The sequence below is a fragment of the Schizophyllum commune genome (assembly GCF_000143185.2).
Source record: "Schizophyllum commune H4-8 unplaced genomic scaffold SCHCOscaffold_17, whole genome shotgun sequence".
In the NCBI taxonomy this organism is placed as follows: domain Eukaryota; kingdom Fungi; phylum Basidiomycota; class Agaricomycetes; order Agaricales; family Schizophyllaceae; genus Schizophyllum; species Schizophyllum commune.
Genome location: NW_026089554.1, coordinates 482,109 through 498,276, shown reverse-complemented (window position 1 = coordinate 498,276; position 16,168 = coordinate 482,109). Strand labels below are relative to the sequence as shown.

At 60.3% G+C, this 16,168-nt stretch overlaps 8 protein-coding genes across 8 annotated transcripts; 4 read left to right on the top strand and 4 right to left on the bottom strand.

The window, feature by feature from the left end:
- Positions 1 to 558: 558 nt before the first annotated feature.
- SCHCODRAFT_02558385 (uncharacterized protein) lies at positions 559 to 3,040 on the top strand. Its single transcript, XM_003026596.3, has 8 exons — positions 559 to 820; positions 884 to 987; positions 1,157 to 1,334; positions 1,386 to 1,545; positions 2,298 to 2,405; positions 2,457 to 2,549; positions 2,600 to 2,704; positions 2,755 to 3,040. The coding sequence occupies exons 1-7, from the start codon at positions 660 to 662 to the stop codon at positions 2,666 to 2,668; spliced, it is 873 nt and encodes a 290-aa protein (XP_003026642.2). The 5' UTR covers positions 559 to 659; the 3' UTR covers positions 2,669 to 2,704; positions 2,755 to 3,040.
- A 389-nt stretch (positions 3,041 to 3,429) lies between these two features.
- SCHCODRAFT_02645362 (uncharacterized protein) lies at positions 3,430 to 5,242 on the bottom strand. The gene has a single exon (XM_003026502.2). The coding sequence runs from the start codon at positions 5,097 to 5,099 to the stop codon at positions 3,816 to 3,818; it is 1,284 nt and encodes a 427-aa protein (XP_003026548.1). The 5' UTR covers positions 5,100 to 5,242; the 3' UTR covers positions 3,430 to 3,815.
- A 342-nt stretch (positions 5,243 to 5,584) lies between these two features.
- Positions 5,585 to 6,089, top strand: SCHCODRAFT_02645358 (uncharacterized protein). Its single transcript, XM_050346433.1, has 2 exons — positions 5,585 to 6,000; positions 6,059 to 6,089. The coding sequence occupies exon 1, from the start codon at positions 5,627 to 5,629 to the stop codon at positions 5,861 to 5,863; it is 237 nt and encodes a 78-aa protein (XP_050197056.1). The 5' UTR covers positions 5,585 to 5,626; the 3' UTR covers positions 5,864 to 6,000; positions 6,059 to 6,089.
- Positions 6,090 to 6,149: 60 nt separating this feature from the next.
- Positions 6,150 to 8,042, bottom strand: SCHCODRAFT_02673798 (uncharacterized protein; the record flags this gene model as incomplete). The annotated part of the gene is made up of 3 exons (XM_003026501.3): positions 6,150 to 6,775; positions 6,855 to 6,914; positions 7,577 to 8,042. The coding sequence occupies 3 exons, from the start codon at positions 8,040 to 8,042 to the stop codon at positions 6,150 to 6,152; spliced, it is 1,152 nt and encodes a 383-aa protein (XP_003026547.2).
- Positions 8,043 to 9,620: 1,578 nt separating this feature from the next.
- On the top strand, positions 9,621 to 11,248 carry SCHCODRAFT_01176668 (uncharacterized protein; the record flags this gene model as incomplete). Its single annotated transcript, XM_003026595.2, has 5 exons — positions 9,621 to 9,657; positions 9,797 to 10,024; positions 10,394 to 10,707; positions 10,824 to 11,148; positions 11,205 to 11,248. The coding sequence occupies 5 exons, from the start codon at positions 9,621 to 9,623 to the stop codon at positions 11,246 to 11,248; spliced, it is 948 nt and encodes a 315-aa protein (XP_003026641.1).
- Positions 11,249 to 12,135: 887 nt separating this feature from the next.
- Positions 12,136 to 14,838, bottom strand: SCHCODRAFT_02558375 (uncharacterized protein). Its single transcript, XM_003026500.2, has 5 exons — positions 14,097 to 14,838; positions 13,770 to 13,864; positions 13,546 to 13,581; positions 13,071 to 13,130; positions 12,136 to 12,968 (listed from the first exon to the last, which is right to left on the bottom strand). The coding sequence occupies exons 1-5, from the start codon at positions 14,672 to 14,674 to the stop codon at positions 12,310 to 12,312; spliced, it is 1,428 nt and encodes a 475-aa protein (XP_003026546.1). The 5' UTR covers positions 14,675 to 14,838; the 3' UTR covers positions 12,136 to 12,309.
- A 35-nt stretch (positions 14,839 to 14,873) lies between these two features.
- Positions 14,874 to 15,258, top strand: SCHCODRAFT_02558372 (uncharacterized protein; the record flags this gene model as incomplete). The annotated part of the gene is made up of 2 exons (XM_003026594.2): positions 14,874 to 15,135; positions 15,188 to 15,258. The coding sequence occupies 2 exons, from the start codon at positions 14,874 to 14,876 to the stop codon at positions 15,256 to 15,258; spliced, it is 333 nt and encodes a 110-aa protein (XP_003026640.1).
- SCHCODRAFT_02645347 (uncharacterized protein) lies at positions 15,212 to 16,161 on the bottom strand. Its single transcript, XM_003026499.3, has one exon. The coding sequence runs from the start codon at positions 16,143 to 16,145 to the stop codon at positions 15,471 to 15,473; it is 675 nt and encodes a 224-aa protein (XP_003026545.1). The 5' UTR covers positions 16,146 to 16,161; the 3' UTR covers positions 15,212 to 15,470.
- Positions 16,162 to 16,168: the final 7 nt, after the last annotated feature.

Below are 16,168 nucleotides of genomic sequence, written 5' to 3'. Positions count from 1 at the left end.
CAAAGACAAGACGCAGAACGCGGCCGCGCGGACTCGACGGGCCGTCCTCCGGTCCCTGATTGGCGGCGCCACAAACTCCGTCCGTCTTGTCCGCGACCATCGTCGACCTCCCCTCTGCGCACCAAATATTTAGTCGATAGCTGCTCGGACCCTGAATACCTCTGTTAGGCTCACAAACTGCACAACAAAGCATGTCCTGCTCAGCTCAACGATGCCACGGAGGTGAGGAAGTAGGCGTCACGATCCCCGCTCCCGTCATTACGGCCTCAACGGAGCTCTAGCGCTGTGCCTTGATAGCACGCGGGGCTGGCTATTGAGCCCAATGCGGAAGGTGTTGTCTTGGGTCGTCGGGCTTGCGCGCGCGAACTTGGACACATGCACGCGCCGCCGTACCGCGCGCGGATAAGCTTGCCTCGTGCGTTGCTCGTCGAGCGAATTCTGGGTGCACTCCCCCTCGCCGTGGTGGGCAGGCTAAACAGGAAATATGGTAAGAATTCATTGCTAACCCAGATGTATTTCCGTTCTTCAAAGGCACCTCCCGATGCATCTCAAGCATAACGGCACGTAAAGATCAACTTCACTCTCGTGGGCGCTAGGTTCAATCCGCGGACATACTCCGCGCGAGACATGAACTCGAGTGTCTTTTCGACGGTGAATCGATGTCAACTCAATTCGCCTTCCCTGAATACCTGGCACCAGCCAATATCCGGCAGCGCGCGAAAGCTCCCCTGGTGCAACCCATGTTCGTGTACGGTGGAGGTCGCGCCGAGTACGTGACCCTTGCGGACGGGCTCGCGCGAAATAACACGTTGCATAACCGGTGAGTTGCATACATGCGCGGAGATGCTGATCTTCCATCAGACTCACTCAAACTTACGACAAGCCGAAAGCGTCGATGCGCACGGGCTCCCCCGGATGTGGCGCGGGAATGGAAAAATTTAACCTATTCGGTCGCGGCGGGCGCCTTGACGCCGCCCTCATATACCGGTGCGTACGAGTTTCCTTCTTACTTTCCCCTTCATCCCCATGCACCCGAATCGCGTCCGGGACTCACATCCCTCTGCCTCTCCCGTCGCCCTCGACTGCGCGGTGCTGACGCGTCGGTGAGTGCTCCTTCACGCACGCGTCGCATTCGAATGCTGACTGACCTGTGCAGACACCGCGCCGGCCTCGCTCGTTCGCGCGTCGGATCCCAGGCGCCAGAAGCGTTGTCAACATCTCAAAGACGGCTCAAAAACGCCCAATTTCGCGTCCGACACCTCACCCAACGACGAGAAGGGGCGGATAGTGGCTCGCTCTACGTGCGACGAGCATATCCGCAGTAGTCGTCTCAGGTGCGTCGTCAACTTGGCCGCGTATATCACCGATTTCTGACGCATTCTCAGGCGATTTCTAACGCGCCTTCTTACGCCAAAAAATCGCATTTTGACGCAAAATGCACGGAGGTCCGCGCGGGAATCCCTCGTTGAGAGCCTCGACGGTTGTGGAGGGGGGAGGGGGAGGGGGCAGCGCGGAGCGCTGCCCTCGGCTGCGACAACGCGCGAGGTGTGTCTTGGAGCTCTTTGCTGTCACTCTTTTTTCTAACGAGTTTGTAGACGAATTATCGCGCTTTTTCAAACGAGAAATTCCGCGAATCGACGTCGATTGGGCCGGGGGCCGCGCCCTGGGGCCTAACTGTCCCCCGCGGCCGTCAGGGAAGAGGAGGGCGGCGCGAAGCGCCGCCATAGGCGCCCGTCTGGCCGAGGTGCGCGTCACTATTTGCTGGTTTCCTTCCGCCTGCTGACCCCTTTGTAGACATCTTCCCATGCATCTCAAGCCTCAAAAATCCGCAAATAGACGTCAATTGTGCCGAGGCCCGCTCCCCAAGTTCTCGGTGATTTGTGCGAGCGGGGGGAGAGGGGAGAGGCGCGCAGCGCCGCCCTCAATACCGAGGACCTCTGCACGATGCGACTCCGTTGTGAGCGGTCTAAGGTGTGTACTCCCCCTTCCCACCTCCCCCCTTTTCCTTGCGTTCCCCGTTCAAATCTCGCCGTCCCTTCTCACACCCACTTGCCGCCATCCTCCCGCGTTTTCGTGTCCCTCTGCACGGTCCCCCTTCCCTCCTTTAGTGACCCCTTCCTCTCTTTCAAGTGCCTCAACCTTCATTGTACTTAGCGCTCCCCTCTCCCCTTCACATATACGTTTCGCCTGGAACCTGACCCCTTCCATCCTCTCCTCGTTCCCCCCCTGTCTCTCGCTGTACATCATTTCCCTTTGCTCATGTGCCTCCTTTGCAGGCACCTCTACCTCCTCCCTAGCTTTATCAGGAGCTTCGCCTCGCACTCCCTCTACGGCCCACGCGCCCCCTCGTCATGATTTACGCCCGTCGCATGCCGAGGATCCAGATATCGTTGTCTCTCGAGCCGGTAAGCGTGGCTTACTCTTGCTTTTGTCCTCATTGCTGATGTTTTCCTCAGGTCCCAGGCCGCGCAGGCCTACCTGCGCTCTCTGTGGCCCTCGTACAAGCTCCCCAGGCGCTGAAGCAACATATCGCCGTCCGGCGAGCGAAGGTAAGAGATATTTGTCTTGGTTTTCTTCGCTTCACTCACGTTCTCTCGAGGTTTCTTTTGCTCGCCATGCGCTCCCCCTCCGTCGCTCGCCTGCTGCGCGTCCCCGCCCACCCCCCTAGGCGATGAGGCAACGTATCGTCGTCCGCCGAGCGAGGGTAGGTGCTTCTCACGCGAGTCGAGATACCCTTTTCTGACTTGATTCCAGTGCGCTTTCTTCATTTGCGCCGCGCGACGCGCATCCGGAGACGTGCGGAAATGTCCAGCGCCCTTCTCAGCGCCCCCTCGATTCTCATCTTCATGTTGAACATGTCGCGTGTGCGCTCTCGGAGCCGACATCACGTGATATGTTCGACTTGTGCGCGTGTTTCGCGAGTGCATGCCCCTGGTGTTCATCTCGCATATCTTCTCTCGCGGACGTTAGGTTACTGCTCAGTTGATACTCCTTGGTATACTGCTTGTAATAACTACGACATGCAATGGAATTCTGCTGTACTTTTCAAAATCGAATCGAGAAAGTCATGCGTGGAAAGACAACATATACCACTAGTCCTCGGGGACGTCGGTCAGGAACGCGCCGCACTCGCCGGCACCTCCAGCGAGACTGCCGCGGGCGGGTAACTGCGCCACCACCGGGCTTGTCGGCGAGTCCCTCGCTGCACTTGCACGTCAAAAACGGGTGGGGAGGGTGAACGGTGGAGCATGCCTTGGGCTTGCAGAGGTGCAGGGAGGGCAGTGAGCTGTCTCTCCACACGCTTGCTCTCGTCGCACTCGCACTCGTCAAGACAAGGACAATGAGATCTTATTGTGGATAAGCTACCGACTACGTGCGCTACCGACTACGTGCGCTAGCGTACTAGGGTGGGGACCCGCGCGGTGTCCGTACTCGGCTCGCTTCAGCAGGACGGGGGGTATATAAGACGAGGGGAGGTGGGTAGAGGCTTACCGTGTTCCTTCCCTCCTCCCGTCTCGCTGCCCTCACGATGGGGTCATGCTGCTCATCACTGCTGGAGGGGGAGGTCATGCTGGTAGGCGGGGTCACGTCGGGGAGGGGAGGTCATGCTGGTAGGAGGGATGCTGGTAGGAGGGACCATGCTGGTGGGAGGGGTCACGTCGGGATCATGCTAGAGCGCACGCGTAGAATACCGTAGATAGCACCCCCACGCCCCCCGCGCACGGGCCCCTTGACGGGGAGACCGTGCGCGGGGGGCCCGGCAAAGGAGGGGTGGGCGCTAAACACAATTCGATTCTTGCTGTCACTCCGCATCATCACAGGGCGAGGGGAGGGGCCGTCTGCGCGAAGAGATGGGTCAGGTGGGGATTTAAACCGTCCTGGGATGCGTAAGAGGAGGATAGATTGGTGGCGGGATCATGCGCGAACGAGTCGTCCTGCGTGTACGACGAGTCGGCGTAGGAGATGGTCGAAGCGTGCGGGTCGAATCCACCGGTGATGTGGTTGTTCTGCGAGTGGGAGGGTGTGCGGCCCTGCTGAGAGGGTGCGTGACCCTGTTGAGAGGCAGAGGAACCAGGCGGGGGTGCGTCCGACTGCGGCATCGGGCGGCTGAAGTTGCGGATGTGCTGCTGGATGGGCTGGCGGCTTGCTTGGCGGGAGGAAGCAGAGCTGGATGTGATGGGCGAGGATACAACGACGGTCGGTACGTCCTCGTTGGCGGTGTACGATGCGTCCGCGTATGCAGCACCAGATGTGTCCGTGTACGCCGCACCAGACGCATCGGCATAGTACGCCTGATCGTCGTCGTCCTGGGAGTAGATGCTGTCGAGGTTGCGGGTGTAGCGTCCAGAGGCAGGGTACCTAGGACCACCATACGAGTTGCGATCATCATCCTGCGAATAGACACTATCCACGTTGGAGTAGACGCTCTTGAACGCGTTGCTCGCGTGCGGGTTGTCTTGGCGGCCGGGGGTGGGGCGCTTGGCGTCGGCGCGGACGGTGTCGTGAGCATAAGACGGCGGACCACGTCCTCGCCCACCGGCAGCCCTCTGCACGCCCTCACTCGCGCGCTTCGCATCCGGCCAGGAGTCGCGGAGGGCAGAGTCGTAGTTCTGGTGCGAGCCTGGCCGGTCGTCGCGGTAGGTGTCGGTGAGGCCGGCGAGGACGGCCTCCTGGGCGTCCGCCAGCGGCTGGTCGTCGTCCACAGGCGAGTTCATGTCGATGTACGAGTCGACGGAGGGCTCGCTGGCGTGGCCGGCGCGGTTGCGAGAGTTGGATGACGGGTCGTTGGTATTGAACGGCGGATAGTGCTCGAGCCCGGCGTCCGCCGGATAGATAGAGTAGGAGGAGCCGGCGTAGGAGGTGCTCGCCTTGCTCTCCGAGTAGGCGTGCCTGGCGCGAAACGAGCTGGCGTCAGTGTACACGCTCTCGTCGTCCCTCGCCTGGTCGAAGCGGGAGCGGATTAGCGGCGAGCCCGGGGGTGGGGCCGGACGCGGCGGGGGTGCATGAGCGCGGGCTGGTTCGTTCGTCGGCCTCCGCTGAGACGTCTTGCGGACGAGCGTGTCGAGGGGAGAGGACGCTGGGAGGCGGTAGCCTGCCATCGCGGTGCGAACCAACTGTGGACCGGGCCGATATCCGTGCGACGCGATCGACAGGGCACGTCGGCGGGCTGGCTGGCTCGGATGGGCGCTTCGATCAGGACGGCCTCCACGGACGAGTGTCGAGCATCCTTCTGGTCACATCACACCTTATATCCCGCAGGCTGCCTCGCCGTCAGCCGCTGTCGCACAACCTTCTCGCTCTATCGCCTCGCCCGCCCCGTTCTGTCGATCGCGCCGTACATACTCCCCGTCGTACCCTCTATTCCGGCGCCTGCCCACCCTCAAACATCGCCAAGTCGCTTCCAGGTCGCCGTCGACGACCTCACGAGTGCAAGCTCGTCCTTGCCCTTCCCTTTCTCGCCGTGCCCGTCGTCAAACGCCGTCGCATGTCAGCACCCACCTCGCCACCACTCGGCTTCTCATTCACCAACCCAACATCTCCATGCGCGATGTATACGTATTCTGGGAGCTGTCTGCGATCGGATATATATGCTATTCTAAAGTGTAATATATGCGTATTTTGCGCGATGCCTGCAAGCGACTCGGATGAACAGCAACAATATTCTCTCCTTGTTCTTCTTTCCCTTACCCACCTGGCTCCGCTCCCTTCACCTTCGACGCCCGTCCTTCTTTCTCCCCTCGTCTTTCCTTTGTCCCCCTCACATTTCTCTCGTCCACTCCTTTCCCTAATTCCCGGTCTTTTCCATCTCCCCTCCATCCACGTTACCACCCCCTCGTCCCCTCCTCCATCCCCACATCAGTGACTTCATACATCTCACTTTCCCTGTGCGCTGCTGTGATTGCCCCCACTGTCTCTGCTTGGACGTGAGGTTGATGTAGAGCAGGGGGAATGAGCAACGAGAAATGAGCGATGAAGAATCTTCCTTCACTCGATACGATGGTGACAATACTGTGGCTATTCCTGAGCGACACCGAACTGACATATCACCGATACACAGTAGAGAGCGAGCGCACACCTGCAGATCTACCGAACATCGACAAACTTAGCTAACGCCTACAATGCCAGTGCGCATCTCCACGACTCGCAGACTAGAACGAGAAATTTTTCTGTAGCTCCACATAGTTCTCGCCGGGACCCCAGATCCGCACATGCCCCTCCGCCCACTCGGCCTCCAGATCACCCCGCGCGATCCCTTGCTTCTCCAAGAGCGCGAAGATCTCCTCGCTCACCTCGTGCGCCACCTCCGCCGTAACAGCCCCCGGGGGCACGAGGACCCATACGATCGGCCGACCCTCCGGCGCTGGCCACACGTCCTCGTCCTCGTCGCCCTCGCGAACGCGATAGAGGCACGCGTCGTAAAACGTGATGCCCCGGGCTCTGAGGGCGTCGCAGACCTGATTGTGCACTCGCGCCGGGGCATTCCACGCACCGTGCAACGCCGGGTGCATCCTCCTGCTAAAGTGGTCGAGGCGTCTCTGGGGGGGCCGCGCACCGGGCGAAGGGCTGGGGAAGGGATTGCTATGCAGGTCGGAGCGGTAGACGAGCGTGTTGCGGTTTCCGTGATAGTAGAGCCATTTCTCGTATTCTGAGACGGCGTAGGGCGAGCCGTCGGTGGTGGTTGACAGTTGCTCGGGATGCGCACGTACGGCGGCGATCTTTTCCCAAAAGAGGGCGTGCTCGTTGGTGGATTGGAGGAGGGGGATGGTGGCGGTCTCTGGAAGGGGTGTGTGAGTTCGGGACGTGGTGAGTGCGCGCTCGGCGCGGTGGGGACGAGCAGGGGGGAGGGGACTCACCATACCGATCCGGGTGCTCTCGCATGTGCGCGATGATCTCCTGGACCTCGGCGGAGACGCCTGCGAGGTGTGACGATGCGCGCAGCGGGTAGGTGATGCGTCCGAAGAGTGCACGGAGTAAAGGCACACCAATGAGATGTTATGGACGATGGTAAAGGGGCACGAGGTGTGTTATTTCTTTAGTATGAGCAGGACGAAAGCGTGGCAGAGTACTACTTGCCTTCGCCCAGGAGGCCAGCTTCCTCCAACTGCGCGTCGGTGTACGGAAACTCGACTGGCGGGATGGGTGTTAGCAAGAAGCCGCATGTGAGGTGCCGCAAACGCCTGCGGAGTGCGGGCGCTGATGACTGCGAGAGCATTGCTGGCACTTACCCTTTTCCTCTGTGGATGTCATCGCTGAGTCTTGGGTTGTTTCTGCTGCTGGGGTAACTCCTTTCACTGTTCACAGATGAACGCTCCGGACGAGGGCTGTCGCTATTGCACGACCCAACTCACCTATCGAGACAATAGGGGCGCGCATGACTCAATATGAGAGGTCTGGGTTCGAATTGACTCTCCAATGGACCGTTTTGGCAACTGAACATAAACTTCCGCATGCGGATAGCAAATGGCAATTGCGATGCGCGACAGGCGAGACTTCAAACGACAGCGCTCAATCGATGTATAGAATCCCCCCGCCCATTTCACCACTTCTCAGTCCCGAATATCTATGTAGTTCGTACGAGAGCCCCACATGCGCACATACTGCTCCCCCCACTCGACCGCCTGGTCGAAGCGGGAGCGGATGAGCGGCGAGCGCGGGGGTGGAGCCGGGCGCGGCGGGGGTGCATGAGCGCGGGCTGGTTCGTTCGTCGGCCTCCGCTGGGAAGTCTTGCGGACGAGTGTGTCGAGGGGAGAGGACGCTGGGAGGCGGTAGCCAGCCATCGCGGCGCGAACCAACTGTGGACCGGCCCGGTCTCCGTGCGGCGCGGGCGCGATCGACGGAGGGAGCGGCACAGCCACGGGTGTGGCGTCGGCGGAGGCGCGCAGGCTGGCTCGAGTTGGGGCTTCGATCAGGACGGCCTCCACGGGCGAGTGTCGAGCGCCCTTCTGTGCTTCGTGTGCTGGCCACATCACATCTTCTATCGCGCAAGGTGTCATCGGAGCGACGAGGCGGGCCGCCTCAAGTGCGCCAGCGACCCGCCCCATGCTCTTCCGCCTGCTGCTTGCTCCGCTGTCATCCTCTCTCGCACCGCTGCAAGCCCTCGCTCGCACTGCCTTCTCGCTCTATCGTCTTCCCCGTCTCTCTATTGATCACGCCGGACGGCCTATACTCCCCGCCGTACCCTCCCGGCGCCCGCCCACCCTCAGACATCGCCAAGTCGGTTCAGCGTCACCGCCGTCCACCTCGCGCGTCCAAGCTCGTTCTCGCCCTTCTCTCCGTGGCCATCGTCGAACGCTGTCGCATCTCGCCACCCACCTCGCCATCATGCAGCTTCTCAGCCACTTACCCAACATATCCACGCGCGCCGCGGTCGATGCATACATGTTCTAAACGATGTCTGCGCTCGGATATTATATGCGTACTTTGCGCAACGCCTGCAAGCACATTTGGATGAATAGCAACATCATCCTTCTCCCTCTCATTCCCTGAACCCGCTGCCTTCCAGCGCCCGCGCCCCGTCCCTCTTTCCTTTGCCCTCGCCCTCCCTCGTCAGTTCGCTTGTGTTCCCCTACCTTTTTTGCAACCCCCTTCCTTCTCTCTCTCTCTCTCTCTGACCCATCGTTCCCTCCCTCTCACACTCGCTCTCCCTCTTTGCCCTCACTCTCTGCCTCTCGCACCCCCCTCTCCGCCTCCCCTTCCCCTCAAATTCATCCTCCCCCTCCCCCCTCCTTCTCCTCGCCCCTCCTTTCTCCCCCTACTCCTTTTCCCCTCCTTTCTCCCCCTACTTCTTTTCCCCTCCTTTTTCACTCCCCCTTCTTCCCGGCCTTTCCAACCATTTTTCAACCTTCAACCCTCCCCCCCACCCTCCCCCTCCCTCCATCTCTTCCCCCCCCTCTTCTCTGCAGCCGACCGAGGTGGTCAGCTAACTCGCGAGACTGACTACCTTGCCCCGGCTGCTTCGCGAGGCTACCTTACCCAGGCTGTTTCGCGTGACCTTACCCAGGCTGTTTCGCGTGACCTGACCCAGGCTGCTTCCCGAGACCTTACCCAGGCTGTTTCGCGAGATCAGCCGCCCAGGCTCCCTTACTTGGCCTCCACCCCCTCCTCCATCTCCCCCCTCCTGCTTCTCCGCTCTTCCCCCCTTCCCCCCTTCCCCCCTTCCCCCCTTCCCCCCTTCCCCCCTTCCTCCCTCCCCCTCCCCCTTCCCACCTTCCCCCCTCCCTCCCCCCGGCGCGAACTCGTACTAATTGACTTTCCAGCGGTGCCGTGACGATAAACACGACGCAAGACATGACACCGAACACAACCTTCCGCATGCTCAAAGCGAGCGGCAGGTGCCGTGCGCGCCTTGACCCCAACGGAACAAGCCGTGCGCGCCTTGACCTCAACGGAACAAGCCGTGCGCGGCTTGACCTCAACGGAACAGGTGCGACTTGGTGGTGGAAAGAGCAAGTGTGCGGCAAGGATAACAGCGTGAGGTTACTGTATCTACGAGCGTCGGGCGGTGTAGCTACAGAAGTGAGTGTCGAACCCGAGGTGCTCATCGTGTCGGTGACTGAGCCTCGCCCTGAAGCAGTTAGCCGCAAATGCCGACCGTTTTCCGCATGAAAGGCTCTCAGCGCATGAAAGGCTCTCAGCCTGCCTCGTATCTTGCGCATCGTCCTCGTATCAGCTGATATCCGCTTTTTTGCCCTCGAACTTCGAGTTCTTACGAAATTCGCCGCGTCCCTCGCGCACGAGCATCCCATCCGTCCGAGTTGACCCCACCCCCCCACCCCGTACGACTGATACCGCCCAGCTGCGATCGTCCGCGAGATACCCCTCTCTCCCAACGCGCACGTACCCTCCGAGGAGAAGTTGCATACGCGTAGCACAACCCCTACCGAACACTCCCGACACTCCCTCTTCAAGCGCCCCAAACCCCCCTTCTCCCCCTCAAACGAGAAACACTCGAACGACTCCCAAGCCAAATCCCCTACGACCTCTCCCTCCAAGAAGCGCGGCCTCCTCCACTCGCGCAGCCGCGGTGCGTGCTCGCGTCCTGTCCCCTCTCGCTTCAGACTGCGGGTGCCTGGGTGCGAGGGTGGATGCGCATCTCCTACGATCTGACTGTGCATCTCCTACGATTTGACTGTGCATCTCCTACGACCTAATTGTGTAGACGGACCTGCCGTCGGCTTACTTATACCTTCCATCGCTGTTACTTTGTGCTACGCATGCTTGTTTACCTTACGCATCCTTGCTTACCTTACTCGCTCGGTTGCTTTGCTGACGCCCTCTTCCTTCCTCTCCTTCCATTTCTCGCCCTCTTCCTCCCTGCCCTTCAATTCCTTCCCCTCTTCCCTTCCTTCGCTTCCCCATCCCTACTCACCTCATCGCTAACACTCCTTTCCAGGCCCCCCACCTGGGAGTCCCGCCTCCGCACAAGGCAACGGCGCAACGATCGCCGCCGCACAAGGCAACGGCGCAACGATCGCCGCCGCACAAGGCAACGGCGCGACGATCGCCGCCGCACAAGGCAACGGCGCAACGATCGCCTCCGCACAAGGCAACGGCGCAACGATCGCCGCCGCACAAGGCAACGGCGCAACGATCGCCGCCGCGGAAAAGGCGTCCGCGCACAGCGTGGGCATGGACCTCATCGCGAGCGTGGGCATGGACCGCATCGCGAGCGGCGTGCAGGCGGAGTTGGTGCTGGCGATCTACGAGGTGAGTGAAGTGCGAATGGGAGAGGGGATCCGCGAGTCGTGGTCCCGACGCACGGCAGCTCGCGGACGCCTCGCACGGAAGACGAGGGAGGCCATCGCGCTGACCCCTTGCCCCAGGTCGGCCAATGCTTCTTCCACAGCTGGGGCGTGCCCAAGGACATGAAGATGGGCGTCCAGTACTACACGGTTGCGGCGCGCCTCGGGGACGCGGATGCGCAGGCGGATCTCGGCGACGCGGATGCGCAGGCGGATCTCGGGGACGCGGATGCGCAGGCGGATCTCGGATTCTGCCTGGCAGAGGGGAAGGGGTGTAAGAAGGATCGGTGGGCGGCAGTGAGGTGGTACCGGGCGGCGGTGAGTGACTCTACCTATTTATACCTGGCGATGGCATGGGAAGGGGAGAGCATGGGAAGTGGGCAGGGGCTACGAGAGAGCTGGTTCGGTGCGGAGGGAGGGTGGCGGGAGAGGGAGGAGTCAAATACTACGAGACACCCTCAGGTCGCGCAGGGCGCGAGTGGATCTACAAGGAGAAGTATCAATGAAAGTGGCCTGAAAAGGGGGAAGAAGGACCGCTCATGGCCACAAATATCTTGCCTAACGCAAGACAACAGTCGACTGGCGCCACAGGACTCGCGTCGATGCGAGGTGCTTCTGGCCGACCCAACACGAGGAATTGCTGCCTCGTCTCATGGGCTGGACACACAGGTGGCCCAACGCGACGGTAGCATACCGCTCGCGCGTTGCCAGAGGTCGCGTCGCGACATCCATGTATATATCCGTGTCATTCGCTAACCTACTTATCTTACCTCGCCCGCCTTGTCGGGCTTGCTACCACTGTCTTTAGTTTGTTTGATCTCTTCTTCTCTCGTTTGATCTCTTCTTCATCTCGTCGTCGGCACCCTTCGTTCGGTCGTACTGGATCCTCATTTGGTTTGGATCGGCATTCACATCTTCCTTCAGCACTTTCCAAGACCATTCACCCTCATACCGCTCCTTCAATTCCTCGCGTTTCTCCTCTCCTCCCCTCGTCTCGCTTTTGACTCATCCGTGGCATAGACCGGTCATAGACTTCTCAATCCTGCGCACTCCTCGGCCCCCGCAAAAGTACTTGACCTCCGCATACACACTCGCATACCATCTCTCATCTCATATCATAGGCTTGTAGATAACTGGCGCGGAATATCTGACCTGCAGACGCCCCGAAATCTTTGTTTGGCAGCTGGAAGACATCTATCGTTCCATCTGACCAAATGGTGGTGGAGGTGGCTGGTATGATGAGCCAAGGGGATCGACTCGCCAAATGAGTACAGTGCGAAGCCATTCGAGTCTGAAGGTGAGTCTGCGGCTCATTGAGTTTCTATAATTCTCTGGAACACGCTCCTCTGCTCCTTGTCTTTTTGTGAATCGTTCCTTCGAAGAATACGACAATCCAGGTAACGTAGCCTTCTATCTGCTTCACAAGACTGACATATTATAATTACCGACGCAGAGCGAACGCGCCTGTAGCGCACACGCATGAAGCCAGCGAACGCCCACAAAGCTCGCGACCGCCTCTGGTGCTAGCAACATCTACGAGGTTCAGAGCATCTGCAAAGCGTGCAGACTAGTCCCAACGCCTCCTCTGTAGCGCCACATAGTTCGTACCATGACTTCCCCACCTTCGCACATGCCCCTCCTGCCACTCGATCGCCACCTCCCCGCGCGAGACACCCCTCGCCTCACACACAGCCAACATCTCCTCGCTGGCCGCGTGTGCCGCCTCTGCCGTCGCGCCCCCCGGATGGACGTGTATCATGATGACCGGCCTCGTAGTGATACCCTCCTTCACTTTACCCTTCGCCTCCTCGTCCTCCCCCTCCAGCTCCTCCCCGTCCCCGCCTTCGTTGTAGAAGAACAGATCGATCGTCAGCCAGTTCACCCCCCGCTCCGCCATCTTATCCCACACGGCGTACAGGTCCTTGTTGCCGTTCCACACCCCGCCCATCGCCGTGCGCCGCTTGGCGAACGGGCGCGGGCAGCGGGGCGGGGGCGACGCGGGCGGCAGCGGGTACGGCCGCTCGTGCAGGTCGGAGCGGTAGAGGAGCGCGGGGGCTTTGGCGCTCTGCGCGTGGTAGTACATGATGCGCTCGTACTCGGAGACCGCGTAGGGCGCGCCGTCGGTGGTCGTCGAGAGCGTCTCCGGGTGCGCGCGGGCGGCGGCGAGTGCCTCGTAGGCGAGCGCCTGCTCGTTGGTGGATTGGAGGAGGGCGATGGTGGCGTCTGCTGGAAGACAGGAATGGTTTGGTAAGCGTTGTGTGCGCACTCGGTGGGCGGGGGGGGGTAGGGGGATAGGAGCCAGGATAGAGTCAGGGGAAGGAGACTTACGATACCGATCCGGGTGCTCTCGCATGTGCGCGATGATTTCACGGACCTCGGCGGAGACGCCTGTAGGGTGCGGACCGGGTACGGCGATGCGTCCATCGGGTGCGGCGATGCGTCCATCGGGTACGACGAGACGCCCATCGGGTCCGACGATGCGTCCAGCACGGGTGCGACGATGCAGGCACGTCGATGAGGGGTTATGAGGCATGGCAAAGAGCACCAGAAATGATGGTCAGCACGAACTAGACGATGGGGCTGGGTGTTGGGGGCAACAGGGGTGGCAAGAAGACTCGCCTTCGCCCATCAGTCCCGCCTCCTCCAACTGCGCGTCGGTGTACGGAAACTCGCCTAGCGGTATTTGCGTGAGCGGGAAACCTCATGTGAGGTGCGGGAAACGGCATGTGAGGCGCGGGGAACGGCATGTAAGTTGCCAGAAACGCCTGCGGAGGACTACGCATACAAATATCGGAGCACTCACTCTCTTTCTGCGTAGATGCCATCGCTAAGTCTCTGTCTGGATCTCCGGATGTGGTAGGTCTTTTCGCTGCTCACGGCTCCTTTCGCTGTTCGCAGCTCCTTTGCCTGTTTGCAGATGAGTGCTCCGGATGAGGACTCTCAATGCTTCAAGACCGTACTTACGGAACGAGGCAGTTCAATAGGGGCACGCATGACTCAGTCTGACAGGTCTGGCCTCAAACTGACTTTCCAGCGGCGCCGTGACAATAAACACAAGGCACGTTATGACACCGAACATAAACTTCCGAATGCGGAAAGCGAGCGGCAGTTGCCGTGCGCGGCTTGAGACCAACCTCAGTGAGCAGTGCGTGATAGCTCATGGTATCCCAAAGGTAAAGAAAGGCGAGCCGATGATGGGAATAAAGGATGCGCACGGTGCAAAAATGAGTGTCCAAAAAAGCCTTGGGGAGAATGAGCATTCACGACCACAAAAAAATCGAGTTGCCACATACTTACCCTCAAGCAAAAGTTACCTGATACCACCTCGCCCTCTGCCCCTCTTGGCACATATACCGTGCCACCACCTCCACCTCTTCATCCGACGGAACCTCAGCAGTCCTCCAAACACCCTCAATCTCCCAGCTATCAACCAGAGGCACCACCGGCACCCGCTCGTCCCCAACCCACACAAAGGTCAGCCCATTGACCGCCGGTAGCTCGAACTCCGCGGTGCAGTACGTGGTGACGTGAATCCACAGCGCCGGGGTCCGCGACACCCACCACTCCTCCAACGCGTTGGCGGAGAGGTCGGCGGGGGGCAGCCGCGGCGGGTCGTGCGCGAGGCTGAACGTGCGCATGGCGTGTTTGTCGATCGTCAGGCCATAGACCATGCGGCGGCGGCTCCGGCGCGGTCTGCCGGGTCGGTTGTACGCGCGCATGCTGACTAGGCTGCGTGCGCTTGGGTTGTGTACGCCCGGAGGAGTAAATCCAGACGACAGAGGCTCCGAGTCCTTCAACGCGACTTGTTCTTCTATCAACGGGTGAGGCGACTCTGGATTGTGGTCAGGCTCCTCAGTCTTCGCAGGATACACGCCGGTTGATGACCGTGAGTCGCCTCCGGAAGACGATGAATCGTGGACTGCAGACGACATGGCGACGGAAAGGAAAAGGCAGCGCAACAAACAGATTTCAAACAACTCGTTGCCCCCTCGGTACCGAAGCACGTGCCATCTCGCGAGTGTGCTGCTGCAACGCACTGATACTTATGGTGGCATGCCCTTCTCTTCCCATCGCGTGCACTCATGTCACCGTCTCGCGCCGCATGATGAGCTCGGTGCCATCGGTCTCAGGATGAAGCCTATTTTCTATCGTGTCGAGGAGGACTTCAAACCCTGGCGCTGCAGCGACAAGTTCGGCCTCCCGGTCGTTCACGGGTCGCATATCACGCTGGTCAGGGAGGGAGACAGGCGCGTGTCTGTTGTTCCTCTTGCGGACAGTCGCGCGCGCTCAAAGCGTCATCGCCACCCGCCTTCGGATGAGGTCGTCGCGGAGGTAGCAGAGTCCATCTTCCAGCCTGGGGCTGTACCGGACTGGTATCAGGTCGCACTTCAAGGTGCGTGTGAGAGCTTCCCATCGTCTTGACGTTCTCTAACACCTCACGTCAGCGTGCGCATGGGGGCAGCTGAGTTCAGCCTCGCACACTGTATATGATATCGGGCATATTGGAGTCTTGTAGCGCATCTTCCGTAAATACTTCGCAGGCTTGCTCTTGAATAGCATACACTTTCATCGTTCGAGAGGAGTGATTTGGGCCAGGCACAGGCGTAGCAGATAGTAAAGACAGATAAAAAGTCAAAGCGACGAATCCATGAGGCCGACTTGGGATACGGTATACCAGCCCACGTCAGCAAAAGACGTATAACCAGTAGGACAGTCTCCAAAATCACCTCAACGTGCAACCTGGTACCACTCCGGAACCGCCCCAGGCTGGAACATAGCCTCCGCCACCTGCGCGATGACCTCCTCCGGCGGCGGGCGACGATGGTGTCTTGCTCTCGCTCGATTATCAGCGAGAGGAACAACAGGGACGCGTTCGTCCCCATCCCTCGCCAGCGTGACATACGACTCCTTGACGACCGGCAGATCGAAGTCCTCGCTACAATCCCAGGGGATAAGGCAAGACATGACGCCCTTCAAGGCCTTCCACTGCTCTTCTGGAGGGATTCCCTGCTCTTCTAGAGGCCTTCCCTGCCCTTCCAGGGCTTCTCCTTCCAGGTCGGCGGGAGGAGGGGATAGATGAGCGGCGCTCCAGCCGCGGAATCCCTCCTCGGTGAGCTTGATGGCGTATACAAGGTGACGGCGGGAACGACTGGGATCCCACTTGTTGGATTTGCGCGCGGTCGCGGTTGGGGACTCAAACTGCGTGCCACTGGCAAAAGTCACCTGCTTTCTGGGCTCCTCGTCCTGCTTTGTGGGCCGCTCGTCCTGCTCTCTGGGCTCCTCGAGTGCGTGCCCAGGTTGCGGAGCCTGTGCTTCCCAAGGTTGCGCAGAGTCTCCATCACTAGAGGACGAGGCGGTAGTCCTGGAAGACATGGGAGTGAGAGCGAGGCGGTCACCAGTCATGATGGACAGACGGGAGCGTGCGC